The sequence below is a fragment of the Epinephelus fuscoguttatus genome, linkage group LG9 (genome assembly GCF_011397635.1).
Source record: "Epinephelus fuscoguttatus linkage group LG9, E.fuscoguttatus.final_Chr_v1".
Taxonomy (NCBI): Eukaryota; Metazoa; Chordata; class Actinopteri; order Perciformes; family Serranidae; genus Epinephelus; species Epinephelus fuscoguttatus.
The window spans coordinates 1,356,526-1,375,761 of record NC_064760.1 but is presented as its reverse complement, the minus strand read 5'-3'; the positions used below and the strand labels follow the sequence as shown (position 1 = coordinate 1,375,761).

Sequence of the window (19,236 nt, the reverse complement as noted above, 5' to 3'; positions counted from 1 at the left end):
TGAATTTAACTCATTGTTGAACTTTTTATGAACAACAGAAAAACTGAGAATATTACAAAAAATATTTGATGTAAAATAAACTGTTTCTCCATTCTTACTTTATTTATTATATGTTCATCTTTCATCACAATTTGTTTCCGCTCTCGTGTTTGTTTTATACCTGATGTACACCTGTTACTTTATCATGAAACTGAGTTAGCATTTGCACTTTGTTTAGCTAACGTTAGCAGCTTTATCTCTGCTGAGACGCCCAACATTAATCTGAACTGTGAGAGATAGTGAGCAATAATCCTGGTGCAGGTGTAAAGTAACAGATCTGTGTGTTGGTGATAACAAAAGTTACAGCCTCTCAAACTTCATCGCTGTCATGATTTATATGTGTGCAGCTAATTAACGTTAGCTAGATAACAAGTGTAGGTCACTGAATCAAACTGAAGGCATTACAGCTCAGGGTCAAATCCTAATGGGGCAGATATTCAGCAGACTGACAGGTCGTATCACGAATAATGATCAGAGCCAGAGGTGTTAATACAGACAGTGCAGGCCCCTGAGCTGGAGGGGCCCACAGAGAGAGAGGGCCCTTGCAAGTGATTCAAATTGCCACCTTGGAAATTTACCTGTGTGCAAAGATACATGATAAAAAAAAAAAAAGTTCTTCTAGTTCAGATGTGTTGAGAGCATATACAGCCCTCCCGATCTGAGGTGCCCCCCCCCCGTGATGTCCTCCTCATCCTCCATTGTTCAGCAGACGCTCGTCATTCAGCTGCTGATTGATTGATCACTATAGTTTGCCCAAAAAAAACCGAGTGCACACAAACATGTAAACAGATGATGTGAAGTTTAAACCTGCAGAGTGTTGATGATGGAAACATGTTGATTCATGCTCTTTTATATTTGTAATAAAACCTGTTGGTGACATGTTGATGATGTTGCTTCATCCTCTGGATCATCTGCTGCTGTGTGACTTGGTTTTGTGGACGTGACTTTTATTGTGAAAGGGGAAATCAGAGCGCTGAGAGGGCAGAAAGTGTTTGTGTGTCAAAGAGCAAAATAACAAAACACCACTTCATGTTTCATCATGGAGACTTTCTTCTTTCAGCCCGCGGCCCTCAGCAACACACGCACACACACACACACACACACTCACACATAGAGCCCCGATAGGTCTGATTGATTATTGATCCTGTTTGATTCGTCATGACGACATGAAGAAAACAACAGAACAAAGTTCTCCTGCCAACTGTCACTCCCACTGGACCTTTTCACAACACAGGAAATGTGGGTTTTTTTAAGAGTCTGGAACAGTTCATGTTCCTCAAAACCATCAGACAGCCATCAGACAGCCATCAGAGAACCAACAGAGAACCATGAGAGAACCATGAGAGAACCAACAGTCTCAGCAGGAGGAGTGATGAAGAGGAAAAAGGCCTGAAGCTGAGACATTAGACTCTGATTAAAAACATGTGTTTGTGTTTTACTGGAAGACTCAATTGTTGTTACGAAATCTGCTTTGTTTCTAGAGCTGCTCTCACATCCACACGTCTCATACAGGCATTGTTTTATATGTTTAAATCTCATGACAGTTTTATACACATCTCTATAGTTTGTGCTTTGATTTCTGTTTACTATTGCAGTCCTATTTGTTTTAGTAAAAACTGTGAAAGTCTTTTCAATAAAATGTATAAAAACAGCTTCAAAGCACAAAGCTCCTCTGTTGCATCCACGACCAGCAGAAGTTCCTCACAGCCTCAGCAGTGTTGACGGTATTCAACAGGATGTAGTTGTAATATTTGTAATATTTGTCGTTCTCATCTGGACTCCTTTAATGTCTCTCGGCTGCTCTCAGATCAGATGAATCACAGTGGAAAGTCTTTTATTATGAAACATCAGCTGGTTGCTCTTTTATTGTGAAACATTAAACCCAGCTGTTCCTTGACCGACAGTAACCTCGCTGTCCTACAACCGCGTCAACTTCCGCTCACTGGGACCGGAAGTGTGGCCAGAGTGTACCTAAAACAATAAAAGCCAGGTCGACAGTGTCATACAGTTTGTCAGATGAAATAAATATAAATCAATATACATGTTTTTTTTTTTTAAATGAAACTCGAGTTTAATCATAAACTGACATATAGGAAATGCTCAGTCACATTTAAACTGAAAAAAATCTGTTGTTTCAGTTATTTTAATTTATCTAACAGCAGTATAATGTTGTGTCAAGTCTGCAGATCTTGCAAAGGTAATTTAAGCTAATAATTATATGAAAACTGTAGTTATGTGGCTAAATTTTAACATATCTTACTTGACAGCATTGCTATTGTTAGCTATCAACATTAGCTATGAGGCTAGCTTAGCAATCTAGCTACTGTTAGCTATCAACATTAGCTATGAGGCTAGCTTAGCAATCCAGCTACTGTTAGCTATCAACATTAGCTATGAGGCTAGCTTAGCAATCCAGCTATTGTTAGCTATCAACATTAGCTATGAGGGTAGCTTAGCAATCCAGCTATTGTTAGCTATCAACATTAGCTATGAGGCTAGCTTAGCAATCCAGCTATTGTTAGCTATCAACATTAGCTATGAGGGTAGCTTAGCAATCTAGCTACTGTTAGCTATCAACATTAGCTATGAGGCTAGCTTAGCAATCCAGCTACTGTTAGCTATGAGGCTGCGCTCTCAAAATGGCGAACACACTCTGGACACTTTGTCTGGGGAGACGGAGCAGCAGAGTGCTGAGCAGAATGAATGTGTGATTAACTTTGTTAATTCATGTAATGTAGAAATAGAACGCTCTTTCATTTCCAACAACTGTGCTCTGGTTTGTCAGGTTGGGTTTACAAACGCACCCCATATATTACTTAAAAACAGAGCTATTTAAGCTTTCGACAGTAGCTTCTCTTATGTAGCAACATAGCTACATTAGCTGTCAACAATGGGTTATGCAGTTAGCTTTTTCCATCGCTTACTTAGCGACAAATTAAGTTATCATAAGCTATCAACAGTAGTTTATATTATTTTCCATCACACTCTTAGCAACATAGCTGAATAAGCTGACCACACTAGCTTATGCAGTTAGCTAGTTCCATCTTTTACTTAGCAACATAGCTACTGTTAGCCATCAGTGGCAGCTAAGGGGCTAACCTCTATGTGACCACATAGCTACATAAGCTGTTGACAGTAGTCATGTGGCTAGGTTTTACCATCTCTTACCTGGCTCCAAAGCTACCATAAGCTGTCCAGCGGAGTGACTGTGTGATTAACTTTGTTCATGTAAAATATCAAGTCTGCAGATCATGAAAAGGTCATTTTAGCTAATGGGTCATTCTATGAAACGGGTGCCATTTGAGTCCACAACATTTGATGAGATTCATAAAGCACAAAAATGTGTCAAATTGTTTTTCCAAAGTTTAATGTTGTTAATTGAAGTGTTCTTAATCACATAATATATGAGACAATGCTATTCTAAAAGAATAATACACAATTTTTAATCATTTTTTATTAGTACATGGCCATTTTTGCCATGTCCGCAATGGCCAACATGAAATTTGCATGTATCAACAAAAAAATCATATTTTTTGATCAAAATTTAATTATTTTTATGATTAAATGCATATCCATGATACCATAAACTATATTTATACAAAACAGAAATATTATTTTTAGTAAAGAAGTTATGATTTGTGTGTGTCCCTCAATTTGACTTACCACCCCGTCACATGAGTTACCACCCCATCACAATGTAATTTTCTTTAAAAATGATGGAAAGGGAGTGAAATGCTTCATACATTAATGTGCAATAGTGCTCTTATTTTGTTGACTAATTAATTAAATGTAACTTTTATTTGACAATTTAAAGTGAAATTGTATTTTTTGTTTAAAAAGTGAGGCAGTTGATAGGTCAAATTCATATTTCAAGATTAAGAATCTGAAAATTAAAAAAACTAATTAAATAACATGGTTTTAATTGGTAGTATCCAAAAAAGGACATTCTACTGGTAGGAAAACATTAGATTTTTAAAAATGATTTAATGTATTACTACTCATATTGTGTGCATATTGTCCGCGACGGGGTGGTACAAGAATGATTCCCCGGTCTGAATAAAACGTGTAATATTAAAAAATATTTTATGCCTGAGGTGGGAAAATATGTTTACATGGAGGTTTAACATGTCTTTCATATTGTGGATTTCTTAAAAAAAATGTTTGCCCTTTATGAAAATTTTGAAAATTGCAAAGTGGAAATGGCACCCGTTTCATAGAATGACCCTAATAATTATATTACCATCTCTTAGTTAACGACATAGTCACCATAGCCATAAGGCTAGCTTTTTCTATCTCTTACTTAGCGACGTAGCTACATTAGCTATCGACAGTAGCTATGTGGGTACTTTCACCATCTCTTAGCAACATAGCTACATATGCTATATTGCTATCAACAGTAGCTTACGCAGCTAACTTTTTCCGTCTTGCACTCTTTATTTTTTCCTTAAAGATTGATCTTAAATCAATTTCAAATGGTGAAAGCGAACGAATGACGAACCTTTAAGTTTTAAGTTATGTTTATATTTATACAAATCAGATATTATCACAGTGTTACACATCTACTCTAATAAATTATTCTGCATGATAAGACACACTCAGACAAGAGAACCCCACACTGAGATCACTCTCTGTGTCTGAGGGTGTTTTATTTTGAAGTTGAGAGCGGAAGTGGTGTGATAGCTTGTTGCATTCACTTGACCCCGGTGAGTTTAGGCTTCAGCTGCAGCTCGATGAGGAGCAGATGCTCCTGAGTGAGGACGGAGGAGGACCGTCAACACATCACCGACACGGTATTTCACCTTTAATTCATCTTATTTCTCCTTCAGGTCACTTTATTAACCTTAAAGTCTCTTTATTAACCTTCACTGATCCCTTTCACACACTTTATTTAAACTTTACTGACTCGGTCTGGACTCTAGTGAAACAAACCTGCAGCTCTGAACTCCTGAAAATGTTTGATGTGAAGCCTGAACATGTTTCATCAGAGGAGAGGAGACACTTCACGCCTTTGTAATTGTCTTCTTCTTCTTCTTGGGATCTAAATGTCTCTGAATAGGCGGCTTCACAAACACAGAAACAGAAGGACGAAACAACTTAAAGCTAAAAGATAAAACTGAAAAACTAAAATAAATCCAGTGAAAAGAATCATAGATGTGTTTCTGTGTCCTCACATCAGATGTGAGCTGCTGCTCTACAGTCACACTCATCACATCATTCATTTAATCACATATCTGAGAGTGAACATGTTTCTGTGTGTGTTTAAAGATCAAATCAAAGTTATAGTTTTATTCATCAGAGCTGCAGTCTGTGTGTGTGTGTGTGTGTGTGTGTGTGTGTCTGCAGGGGGCGCTGCAGCAGCTCATCACTGTGTTTTAATCAGTTTATTATTTAAAACACTGAAGAGCTGCAGACAAACTTTATTTAATCCTCATGTAACTGTCTCAGTTTGATCACAGTAAACTTGTAGTAACTGCTGACATCACAAGGTTACACATTTGCAAACTGTACTCATTTTCCCTCAGGGATCAATAAAGTATTTCTGATTCTGATTCTGATAATCTGATCTGTGTGTTTGTATAAAGAGAAAAGGTTGATATTGTCATATTTTTGGTAAGAAAAAAAGTCAGGTTAACTTATAAGAAGCTAAAAGCAAAACAGAATCAGACTTTAAATTGTCCTTGTGAGTCCAGGACAGACGCAGACGTCCGAGCAGCTTCAGTCCTGATTAGAAAAAGAAAATTTAAAGGATTCTGTTTGTGGAGACTTTACATGTGTCTGAGATCAGTCACTCTTTCTGATCAATTATCGATAAATAGACGCACAGAGAAACAGAAAAGTCAGATGTGCTCGATAACGTTTGTTCTCTGCTGCTGGTCTCATCTGTTTCTTTTCTTTACAACAAGTTTAATTTAACTTTGTATTTTTGTATTTAAAAAGCACACAGTCAGAATTAACATGAAATCCAACAAAATATGTTCAAGTGTATTCAAACACAAACATGTACATATAAAGAAGAAATATTTAAAAATGTATTACACTGTCATTCAGCTTTATTGCTACTGTTAATATGTGTGTAAAAAACTTCCTACAATAATTTAAATGTGATAATGAAGAAAAATCCAAATGAGAAAACAAAGTTATAAAGTCGAATAATAATCTTCAGGTTTGATTTAACTAAAGTGACTTTTTCAGATTCAGATTCAGATTCAGAATACTTTATTAATCCCCGGGGGGAAATTGTTTTTGTTCCAATGTTCCGCGCAAAGTGGAAATAGAAATACAAAGTATTTAAAGTAGACATTAAAATAAAATAAAATATTAAAGTAGACATTAAAATAAAATAAAATAAAATAAAATATTAAAGTAGACAATCTGAAATATACAATATACAATGAAATGGTTGTAGCGTTATAAAATAAAAAAATATATATATATAAATATAAATAAAAAGGATCTGTGTTTGGAGCTGCTGCTGATTGATCAGTCATTGATCAGGAATCAGACCTCAGTACTACGTCACATGGACGTGACACATGTGTGTGTGTGTGTGTGTGTGTATGTAAATGCTCTGGCATCATTATTCAGTGTTTCCTGTGAATGAATGAGGAGCTGCAGCTCAAAGAGTGTAAATGAGTCGGGGTGCTGAGTGGTTTTACACACTTGCACAGCCACTCACTCAGACATCAGACGACCCCCCCCCCCCCGACTCATGGTCTTCCTCCTCTCAGCCTCATCACACTGATCAATCAGGATGATATTGATCAGAACAGACTCTGAGGAAGAGAGATCAACACAGTACTGGAGTCATTGTGTGTGCGTGTGTGTGTGTGTGTGTGTGTGTGTGTGTGTGTGTGTGTGTGTGTGTGTGAGCGGGAGTGGGTGGAGATTGTAACATCTGCTGTGACCTTTGACCTCTGTACCTGTGTGAGGTTTCTTGGCTCATTCATGTGTGTGTTTGCTGCAGAGCGAGCGACTCACACTGATTGAGGCTGAGCGTTGGCTGAGTGACGGCGGGAGACATGTCTGTCTCGACACAGCTGGGACTGTTGCTGTGGAAGAACTTCACCTACAGACGACGACAGACGGTCAGTCACTTATTCACCTTGTTCACTGCTTCACTTGTTCACTGCTTATTCGTTCTTCATGTCAGCATGAAGGAAGTCACAAGAGACTCCCTCAAAACGTGGTCCTGTGTCACAGTGTGTTGTGTGCCTGATGTGTTTTGCTGGAGTCGGCTCGTGTTGAGTCGTCTGGTCACTTTCTGGATACGCTAGAAAAACAGTCACCTAAAGAACAGTTTATTGACCTGATCTCTGTTTTAGCCCCAAAATCAAACCTACAGAAGACGTCACGCTGAACTGTGACTTCAAACTCAGATGATATTAATCATTATATTAATGTTTGTCGTCACTGATTGAAGGAGAAACCTTTATTTGCCCTTGTTTCTGCTGACACAGCTGTGACCACGACTAACGTTACACTGCAGGTTTCTAACTGACTAATTCTTAAATTAATCATCATGTTGTGACACTGAAAAATATGAACAGCTAAGCAGAGCTGAAATATATCGACATGCAGATAGATTTTATGTCCAACAACAAAAGTCCTCTCAGACAGAGGGGTCTCTGTGCTGTGATATCAGTGTAACACCAGCAGACTGTTAGTGTCCATCTTTACAGCTGTGAGAGAGAAAATACAAATGATATTAAAATACATTAACAGCACATTCTGCATGGCGTCATTGTTGATTATCAGTCAGTCTAGTTTGTCTAATTTCCAAAGCTTGAAAGTTAAATCTTGTCCAAACTTTAACACTCAGTCCAATTCGATGAGACGCTCACTGAGCTCACCGAAGCGTTTACTGCTGCAAAACCACCGGAGGAATAGCAAGTTTGAGGGAGTGCTGAGGTCGGGGGTCCGATTACATGTGGCTCTGGAGCCATGTGTGGCTCTTCAGCTCCTCTCCAGTGGCTCCCTGTGGCTTTTAACGTTGCTGTTGTTGTAGAGTCAAAGGAATTCTTACTTTCTCCAAATGTAAAAATGTGTCGACTTTACACTGATTAAAAAACACTTTAAACCTGCGTCATTCGTCACAGCCCAGTGTTTCCTCGACATTCTGCTGAGCCTCAGTAGTGGTGGCTCATCTTGAGTCTCACTGGGCTGGCTGTGGATCCTAAACCCCCAAAAAGTAAAGGTCTTGAAGGAAAACAGAGAGTTCAGTAATTCCTGAAGAGCCTCTCAAACTCTGCAGATAAAGTACCAAATAATAACAAGCAGCCTGCTGCAGAGTCACAATAAAACATACTGATGAATCCTCACGTGTTGATCGGCTCATTTATAACTAACAGGTTGTGTTATTTTCATTTAAAGGCTCAAACATGTTTCGCAGCACCAAAACATTTTTTTAAATCATTCTTTTTGGATTAAAATGTCTCTTCTGATCGTAACAGTTGCCGACCCCATCCTTAGGTCAAAGGTCATAGTTTCCTAATAACAGCTTAGTTTCTCTACTGATTTATAATCATTACAGTTATAATCATGACGGCCATGTTAACCCTGCTACACTGTGATGTTATAATTCATAATATATGAACACGTGATTGACTTAATAAGTAATGTGATTACATCATGAACCCTGAATTTTCCCCTTCATTACCATCACCGCGCTAACGTTAGCATTAGCATAAGTAAGGAGATGTAGCCTTGGTGTCACCCTAACATTAACCACATCTCGTTTGATACTACATAGCTAGCTAATAGCTAACTTAGCAGACCAAAGAGGACGGTCGTGCACTGATGTACGGATGGTGGGAGAGTCATGTAGCTGGTGGAGGGCGGGTCACTTGCAGCTCCAGCTGCGGTTATATCCACTCAGAGGGTTGACTACTCCGTTAACAACAAGCTTACAACACGTATGAGGTAAAAACACTCAGCAGCAACATTCAGCGTCCACTGACCTGCTCCACAGACGGACTCTGTCTCTGTAGAGATGGTTTCATTCAGCTCAGGTCAGTCTGCAGCTGAAGGAGCCGCAGGGATGACATCAGCGCCTTTCTGAAAAGTTCAGAGGTTTTCCACTGGAATCAGTCGGTCCATTTATTCGTCAGGTGACTGATATAAAATAAAATTTCAGTATAATGAAAACCTTTAATTCAAAGAGGAACTATAATAATGAACAGAAGACAGGGCATGTTGAGGCGGTGTCTCTATTCAGGATCCCGGTGGCCTGAAGCGCTCGGAGCATTCGCACGAAGAAGCCGGAGCTCTTTGAAGAAAAGACACTGGCGATTAAGATGCCTGAAGACGCCTGAAGACGCCTGAAGACGCCGTGTCCTCACTGAAGACAATTTAAAAAAGACACTGAGACAAATAACGCCATGTGGACACGGTTTAATGTGAAGTGTTTCTGCTGCTCAGAGTCTGAAGACGATCGATCGATGAGTCGTCATTTATTATGAATGACTTCTAATAATAAAGACATGAAGCTGCTGCAGAGTGTGTGTGTGTGTGTGTGTGTGTGTGTGTGTGTGTATGTGTGTTGTGTGGTTAATGGTTTCCTGTCTGTTGTTGCATCTTGCTGACTCGTTCAGTTGCTGGTGGAGATTGTGTGTGTTAATGGTGTGTGTGTGTGTGTGTGTGTGTTTTTGTGTCCGTGTGTGTTGCTGATGGTTTCCTGTCACTTCCTGTCTTCCAGCTCCAGCTCCTGGTGGAGATCCTCTGGCCGCTCTTCATCTTCTTCATCCTCATCGCCGTGCGGCTCAACTACCCTCCATACGAGCAGCATGAGTGTGAGTGCATAAACTTTATTCACACTTTGTATTGAACACAGAAACACTTAGCGTTTGAGTCTGAACAGTAATATGAATATTACAAGATGTGGTTCACACGGCCGTCAGCTGATCGTTCACTCAGTGGGACTGAAAGAGCGCCGTTCACACCTGAGAGTGTGAATCAGTTTTAAAAATGGCCGTCGTCTCAGAGACAGATGAGGAGACAAAACGTCCTTTGATCAAAGTGTGAACGACCGCAGCTCACCTGACGACATGCTCAGCAGGAGCTCCACAGGTCAGCTGTTTTACATCCAGTCTTTCACACACAAAACAATGTGATGAGGTTTTGAACGCAGACACAAAGCGGTCAGATTATTAGGAACCCCTCTGCATTAAACACACTTGACTGCAACACTGCTGTCCTCTGAAACACCAGACTGGAGTTATCATCACGACTCAGCAGAGGTTCTAATAAAAGTTTTACTTGAACAAAATACAAGTTAGATATTTTTGTTATACCTGTATTCAGCTAGGAAGTCCTTTGAGATTAAATCTCTTCTTTTAGGACGTGGCCAAGATAGCACGACATCACAAGGTTGCAAAAATGTCAAAAACAAAATATTATAAACAGAGCATGTTGAAGTCAGTCGGGGACAACAGAAGCATTAAACAAAAGGCGGTTCTGACCAATCAGGAGCCTCGATACTCGTCCCCCTGCAGAGCAGTGACGGCTGTTATAGCTCTGATCGTTCTGGACTCACATCATGTCCACTTACTTTTGGCCATGTACCATACTTTGTACCACAGAGCAAAAGGCAGATGAATCCTTGTGTCCTCACACTTTTGACTGAGTTGTTCCTCATGTTTGGTTTTGAAAAGGTGGGTGAGCAGTAGCCAGGTGCATGCTGGGAGTATGGGTGCAGGTAATGAGCTGATTATCAGCAGCATTGTGGGGACCCTTGTACCCGTGAGGGCATCAGCGTTCAGATTGATCTGATTGATTCCTGATTATCTGCACTTATTGATGGGTCAGCTGGAGAAGACTCCGTGCTGAGCGAAGCTGCTGAGTTATTTATCAGAGCAGTTTATGGCGCTTTATCTCAGAGCTGTAACGTTATTATCAAAGCTGTTGAAGGTCACCGAGCTGCGGTCAGGTCGATGGAGTCACTATAGAGTTACACAACCACAACCTGGATATCATCATCATTTTTCATCTTTTTTATGACACTCAGAGCTTTAATACATAAGCAAACCTCTGTAGTCTCTGTAAAGACATGTCGAGTGATGTCGTCCTGAACAGACAATGAAGTCACTGCCTGTGTGTGTGATGTAATTGGAGCCTCTCTGTGGTCGGTTGTGGTGAGACGACTCGGCTGCGGGTGCAGGTTAAACCCCGTCTCCACCAAACCCTTTCAGTCCAGCACCTCTGGAACCAGCAGTAAGCCTTCAGACATGGTACCTAGACCCTAGTCCTTCTCAGGCAAGCTCAGGGGTTTAGTGTTGCTGTAGCCCACAGGAAGTGAGGATTAGAATATATGACCTTCACATAATCCGCTCCAAATGAATCTATATTTTTAAAGTCATTACTAAAAGTGTGTGTCATATAAAAACTAAAGTGATGGTCAAAGTTGTCACAGTGAAATTTAAGGTGTGCTGATGGATTCACGTCATCAACTCATGCATTGAGTAACATTACAAGTTAACGTTCCACCTTAAAAGTTGAAGTGAATGTAAAGTTCTGAATTTCCTTTAGAAGTGTTCACCTCAGCACAAATCTGCAGATTTACAAATTGGTAAAAAAAAATTTGCTAAACTGTATTCAGAGTTTGTGACGACGGTGTTTTTATATATTTCATCATATTTTAGTAAAAAGCTCTGAGATTAGACACTGTATGATAAGAACAGGGCTGTACCTCAGAAAGTACACAGAGCACCACCAAGAATTTGTTATCTGTGAACTCATAACATCAGAGATATGAACACACACATGCACTGTAAACAAAATGTCTCTTATGGACGACATGTGAGAACATGTCAGTGTTGACTCTCTGTAAAAGTATTTTCATGTTAAAGTTGTAGAGTCAGATACTTTAATGAAGTCTGTGCACACCAGATTTCAAGATTTCAGATCAGGATACTCAACTTGTCCAGGGGCCGCTTGTGCAAAATGACAGGGGGTCAGGGGCCAGTCAGCGGCCCAGCACATGTACACAGAGGTGTTTCTAGGATTTGAGGACATTAGCCCAGACGTCTGTCAGGTGATGCAGGGAGTTATGAGGCGTTCTCTGCTCTCTGGCATCTGAAGCTGTTTCTCATTGCTGTGCGGTAACTGAGAGTCTCGAGTTATTGCAACGAGGGGAAGCGGTTTTAAATGTGGCTGCAGGAGGATGACGCAGTTGCCACCCACATGAACATGCACAGATTTTGCTGTGACACAGAGTTCACCGTGTTGAACCTCTGGCGTTCAGCCGCCTGGCTTTGGACAAACAGAAGAGGGCGGGCATCATGGAAGCAGAAAGGCAACAAGACGATAATGTTGGTGTCTGAACACAGAGTCGTACAACACAGTGCTCGAGTCTTATAGGACGTCCAGAAGACAAACTGGACCTGTGATCACATTTCCACCAAACTTCAGGTGGGAAATTATCCGAATATTAAATCTTTGGTCGTATGAGTGATTTCTGTCGTCTTGCTGCAGTATGACGGTGTTTACATGGCGCCAAGCCAGCTTACACTTCTGTCAGTGACGTTCACAGACGCACCCGCCGCCAGCACAACCTTGGACGCTTTGCTTTTTGGGGAACACTCTTGTGGGGAGACAGCTGTCGAGGTGGTTACAGGAGTGAATCAGTTAATTTTCCCTGTGAATTAAAGATGGTTTGAGGGGCCACGCCCAGATTTGGCCCAGGGGCCACACAGCTTTAGACCAATCAGAACAGATGTTGTGGAATTTTTCCTCGTCATACTAAAAAGATTCTTTGGCTACAAGTAAGAGATGACACATTTCTAATTGGACTGTGTGATGAATGGCTGATGATGTCGACTTGTTTAACAAAGACGTGATGAAACACTGAGATACGGCGCTCAGGGACCCTTTGAGACCTGCTGCACTTTGAAACTGTCATTATTCTGTGTTCAGTTCAGTTTGTTCAATAAGAGACTGTTGGAAATAAATTCCTTTCATCTCATCAGGACAGTTTGATATCTGTACATGGAGAGTAATATTGTTATCAAGATATTCAGCAGCTTCATCACATATTTCCTCCCCATCATGTCGCTGTAATTTCCACCCTGACCCCAAGCTGTTAAAAACTGAGACAGAAAACGTTAAATAAAATCAAACAATCAAAAACAACCCAAAGAATGTAACTGCTAAAAAGAAGTATAAATAATAATAATAATAATAATCATACATTTTATTTAAGGGCGCCTTTCATGGCACTCAAGGTCACCTTACAAAAGTACAGGAGTGCATAAAAACAGGGATAAAAACAAACAATAAAATACAATGGACAGTGCAAGGATCAGACGGAGTATGAGAGTTTGAACAGATGGGTTTTCAGTCTGGTTTTAAAGAGGGGTAAGGAGTCCGTGTTAAAGTTCACATAGTTCATGGCTGCACATAATGATCAGTAGCTGCAGATGAAATAAAGGAGCTTCAGGCGGTGTTTTTTTTCCTGGAGGAACAGAACCTGACGGACCGGAAACACAGAGTTCCAGATTGTTCCAGCTCCTCTGGATCCGTTCAGCGGTCAGGACTCAAACTGAGAGCTCACGCAGGAAGCCGCTCGTCTTCCTGTTTCTCTGAGAAAGCAGAAGCTCTCACAGAGCTTTCAATTCTTCAGCAGAATATTTGTGCAGTGATTCAGCAGCATGTGAACTCAGACGTGTTGAAACCTGTCGCTCCGCTGCAGCTCCCAGAGAAAAGTTCACTTCAGACGCGGAGATCAGGTTTTACTCCTGGGCTCAGAGTCTCAAAGTTCAGACTGAAAAAAGACAGATTTAATCTGAAGGCTGTCTTCATGTCTGCATGTGTTCACAGGAGAGACCTTTGATATGATTTATAGATAAGAAACATTCAAACTATTCACGTTTTTGTTTTTTTTTGGTTAAGATATTTTTTGGGGCTTTTTAGCCTTTAATGTATAGGACAGACAAGCGTGAAGGGGGGAGAGAGAGAGGGAGTGCCATGCAGCAAAGGGCCACAGGCTGGAGTCGAACCTGGGCCGCTGCGGCAACAGCCTTGTACATGGGGCGCCTGCTCTACCACTAAGCCACCGACGCCCCACTATTCACGTTTTTAATTCACTCTTTTCTTTGGTAAATAACTTTTTATTAACAAACTGAACAAAAATTTAAACACTTTTGTTCCCATTTTTCACTGGTTTGAGACGAAGGTTTGAGATTTTTTTATTTACTCAGTAGATTTATTTCTTTTTTAAAATCAGTGACAGTGAGCTCCTCTCCTCCTGCACAATGATCCATCCTCCTGACAGACGTGTGTGATGTCATCAGACGTCACATTTCACTGTGACCATCCAGCACACACCTGTGTAGTTATGATGCTGTTTAATCACACACACCTGGCAGGAGGAGGGATCATCTTGGAGAAGGAGAAGAGCTCACCAACTTGATGAAATTTATCGCCAAAATTTAAGGGAAATACATGTATTGAGTGCATAAAGTCTTAGAGCCTGTTTACACCTGTATGAACCTGCACTTTGGTGATCTGAACACCCAAGCAGCTCAAACATCAGTCCACATCAGTCTGCATCAGTCTGCATCAGTCCACATCAGTCTGCATCCAGTTTGAGAGAGAATGAATAAGTTAGATTTATAAAGAGGTATCCACCATAAAGGTCACCCTGGCCTCCATGCTGCTGTCCACTGTTTACTCACCTGTTTTCCAGCCTGTCTGTGACGCTGAACATGACGTACCCCAAAAAAAACCAAACCCCAACAAATTTAGTGCAGTTTCTCGTGTTTAAAAAACCTGCGTTTACGCACTAATTTAGGTGGAAAGGGAATATCGTACGTCTCCAACTCACACTTGATCTTAGATTTCGTTCCTGCCTGCATCACTTACAGTAGAAGGTCAAAGGGTGTCACACACAGATGTTATGTCCACTCTGACGCTCGTGCTTCACGAGCACGCTCGCTGCCACATTAGCGGTTATGTCGGGTGAACAGTCATGCATCACATGATTTAGTTTAGTTTTAGAGCGTTGGTGTGCTGACACCAGAAAACCACCACGTCTGCCACTGATGACGTCACACTAGTGTGTACACAAAAAACAAAAGAGGTTGAATGCGTCCGTCCTCAGTAAGTGGTTTGAGTGATGTGATCACAGTCACAATCTTGGTGGTCGTTTACATGTTTATTTATCACTGTTCACTTGTGATCGAATCACCTGAGAGACACGTTACTATCAGCTGAGAACAGGCTCGAAGATCTGAAACTCAGACCTGTTGAAATGGAGCGAAAACAAAGAATTACATTAAAGAAACTGACTGTAACGTTTGGTTATCATTCACTGTGATTAACTCAAACGATCTGCCAACCACCATCATGACTGACTGATAAATGATAAAGTGAACTTCATAAAACAGTGAAAACATCTTCAGATGACTGCGAGATAAAAACGTGACACACGGATGAGATGCACTGATAAACAACTGGTAATGAATCAGTGATTAAAACCGTTTTCTGCTGGTGTAATAACAGATGTAATAACTCATCAGCAGAGTGTCGGTGTGATAAGAGCAGCAGTGAAACATCAGCGGTGAGAGTGAACTGACCCCTGAAGTGAATCTGCCTCTTATCTAATCTGCTGCGATTAAAAAGAGGCCAGTTGGCAGTCTTAAAGGTTCCTCAGTGTCTCTGATAGCAGCGTCTCTTCACTCCGCTGCAGCCTGTCAGGGGGGTAAAGGTCGCAGCGCCTGCCTCCACCCTCCGCACTGCTGATGCTGCTGCTGCTGCTGCAGGTGATAATAAACCAATCACAGGTTATCTACCTGCAGAGTGTCCAGGTGAACTGATGGACGCTTTGTTCCAACACAGCAGGAAGATAAAACTTCTAAATGTGAGGAGCAGCATGTGTGTCTTCACCAACACCATCGCACGTGGTTATATACACGCTTAAATCACACGTGGTTATCGTAAGTGCTGTATCGTAGGCAACTGGACTTGCTTGCGTCCAGTTGCCTACGATACAGCACTTACGATGACCATGACCTGGATGACTGAGAATCTTCACCAACACACGTGGTTATACAGTGTTGAATTACAGATCTTTATTTACAGATGTTAACATTTATTTCTATTATCACGAGGTGTGAAGTCGGAGGATTTTAGACAAACAGCATCACGTGTTTGTGATTTTAAACGTGTATCTGAGCAGTATTCAAAAACTCCATCTCCCATGATCCTCAGCTGCTGCTGGGAGCTGTAGGCATTAAAACCATGACGTGCTCAGATACTGAATGTGTTTCTGTCGTGTTGTTGATTCCTTTACTAAAACAGTCACTTCCTGTTTTGTTTCCTATCTGCAGGTCATTTTCCAAACAAAGCGATGCCGTCGGCCGGCACGCTGCCCTGGCTTCAGGGGATCCTCTGCAACGCCAACAACCCGTGCTTCAGGAGCCCGACGCCGGGCGAGTCTCCGGGCGTCGTAGGCAACTTCAACGACTCCATGTAAGAACACATGTCAGAGACTTTTATTCTGAAACAGTGTCTTATCTTTTATTTAGAAATTTACCTGTCTGGAAATAAGTTAAACAAAATCTGGAAAAATCAGTGACACTACAAACACTTACAGAGCACAGACGTGTCTCCTGCTCTCTGTCTGTTTTTAATTTTTTGTTTTCAGTTTCCTTCAGTGTTTCTGTCTGCAGCTTCTCCCCTCAGTCTTAATTACACACATATTTATCTAAATGTGACAGTTTGAAACAGCTCTGGTTCACTCATCATGCTCTCATTACTGTGTACTGTATATATGTATATATGTGTGTTTATATTCATGCAGTATAATTTATATGTAAACCACTTGATTTTGGGTTTTCTAGTGATTTTTGAACAGCTAAGGAGCATTTTTGGCACACCTGATCTTAACATTGAAAACAAAATGTGACCTTTTGAAACAACAGTTACTCGACGCAGTGATGCTGTTTTTAGAGAGTATTTTACAGAGGCTTCAAATGCGGCTCAGCCAATCACAATCAAGAACCAGAACTATCAGTCTTAAAACGGATATTTAACCACAAACTCTCTGATTCTGTGTTTCAGAATTTCTCGCCTGTTTTCGGACGCCAAGAAGATCCTCCTGTACAGTCAGAACGATAAAAACCTGGAGGGGTTCAAGGAACTCTCTCAGGCCCTGCACGTGCTGCAGGAGAGCCGATCAGGTAGGAACCAGGACCACTTAGAACCAGAATCAACCTGAACCAGAACCTGTCAGGACCAGAACCTGTCCTACATCAGGCTCAGAAAATTCAAGATAAAGTTGTGACTCCATTAAGTTTGTTTTGACTGCAGTTAAACTCACAGTTAGACGTGTACAGAGGCCCACGAGGGTCATATGGAAGGAAGACAGTTGAATATTAACTCTTCATGTCCTGCTGAAGATGTAAACTGTGCAGAGGGAGATTCAGGGGCAGGTTACACAAAACACCTTAAGTTTTTTCCTTAACTATGACATTTAAGGCTTAATTTATCCTTAGCTGAGAGACTTACACAGCTGCACAGAATCCCTTTAAAGGTTTCCTTAGTTAAGGAAAAACTCATTCACTGCATTAAAAGAGGTTTTACAGCGGTGGAAGTTTCCATGGAGACGGTTTGTTTCATTGGACTCGCGCTGTGGCGCCTGTTATCGTTGTCTCATAGTTTGATCGTGAAAAAATATCAGAAGAAAAGAAGACAAGAAAACCAAACTGGTCAGAGGAGGAGAGATTAAACTTCTGGAGGAATACAATAAGAGAAAGAACAAACGACAAAGTAAATCTGATCCTTAAATACAGGAAACAAAAAACGACTGTGATGAAAATGAATTCAGTCAAATCTAAAGTGTAAAATCAGAGGTGTCTCCGTCAGGTCCTCCTGCTCTCAGAACACTCTGCTCATTTAGCACCATAAACTCAGTCATGTTGCAGCTAAGATAGATCAGAGGTCCCTTAAGGTTTTTTTCTTTTTGCTTTGGTTGCTAAGGTCTTTTGTGCAACATTTCTTAAGTATAAGACAGAAACCAAAAATACTTAACTGCATTATGAGGAAACCTTAACTAGGACTTTAAGGAAATTCTTAACTTAAGGTGTTTTCTGCAGCTTTTAATAGACTCCAAAAACAGTCTGTGTGTACATTAATGTTTATCTTCTACCATCTGAAGACATTATTACTGACGGTGTGATGACAGGATCATTACTGCAGCAGGTCTGAAACAAACAGACAGGAAATAAAGACGAGATGAAGCGAACACAACAGAGAAGCTGATTAAAGGGGGATTTTGCAAGACACTAATTTAGTTTAAGGGACAGGTCGGATCTTTTGACGTGGGGTCGTGTGAGGTTTTTAGGCTTCTCCAAGCTGGAGGGTGCTGACTGACGTCTCCTGTAGGACTGTGGATAAACACCTCACACAACTGCACTGTAAAGATTATGATTTATCCCTGAAATAATACTCTTAAATTCTTGAGGTGAAACGTGATCATTTGTCATTATTGTTTGGTTTTTGTTCATTACAAACGTAACTATTAAAATAAGAGAGGAACACATAATCAAATGTGTTGAAGTAGTTGAGGTTCTCTTCAGTCAGGACGTTGAATCTTTTCTGCTGCAGTTTGAGCTCCTCAGATTTTCGGTTGTCCTCGTTCTCATGGCGGATTCTTCAGCCTCATTAAACACAAAGAATTTTCCTCCTTTGTGTGTTAATTTGCAGTTTTCTCTCTCTGTGGGGGGCGTTCCTTTCCTCTACCTGCTCCGACCTGCCGCCCCTCCTCCTCCTCCTCCTCCTCCTCCTCCTCCTCCTCCTCCTCCTCCTCCCTTTGATGAAGCTTAATTTCCTTTAATCACGCTGCGATGTGAGCGGGGGCGGGGAGGCGAGCTGCGGCAGGTTTACCTGGTGAAACCTTCTCAGGTGATCTCACTTGGTCAGAGTTCAGTGAAGCCGCTGCTGCTGCTGCAGCAGAACCAGAGACGTTAGAGCAGAACCAGGGATGTTAGAGCAGAACCAGAGACCTAAGAGCAGAACCAGAGACATTAGAGCAGAACCAGGGATGTTAGAGCAGAACCAGAGACGTTAGAGCAGAACCAGGGATGTTAGAGCAGAACCAGGGATGTTAGAGCAGAACCAGAGACCTTAGAGCAGAACCAGGGATGTTAGAGCAGAACCAGGGATGTTAGAGCAGAACCAGAGACCTTAGAGCAGAACCAGGGA

At 41.1% G+C, this 19,236-nt stretch overlaps 1 protein-coding gene across 1 annotated transcript in view; it reads left to right on the top strand.

The window, feature by feature from the left end:
* Positions 1-4,765: 4,765 nt before the first annotated feature.
* abca1b (ATP-binding cassette, sub-family A (ABC1), member 1B) overlaps positions 4,766-19,236 on the top strand; it is a 48,385-nt gene continuing 33,914 nt past the window's right edge. Inside the window, exons 1-5 of the mRNA XM_049585700.1 lie at positions 4,766-4,829; positions 7,004-7,124; positions 9,734-9,827; positions 16,362-16,503; positions 17,095-17,213. Coding sequence (XP_049441657.1) covers positions 7,059-7,124; positions 9,734-9,827; positions 16,362-16,503; positions 17,095-17,213 — 421 coding nt within the window. The 5' untranslated portion in view covers positions 4,766-4,829; positions 7,004-7,058. The remainder of the gene's footprint in view (positions 4,830-7,003; positions 7,125-9,733; positions 9,828-16,361; positions 16,504-17,094; positions 17,214-19,236) is intronic.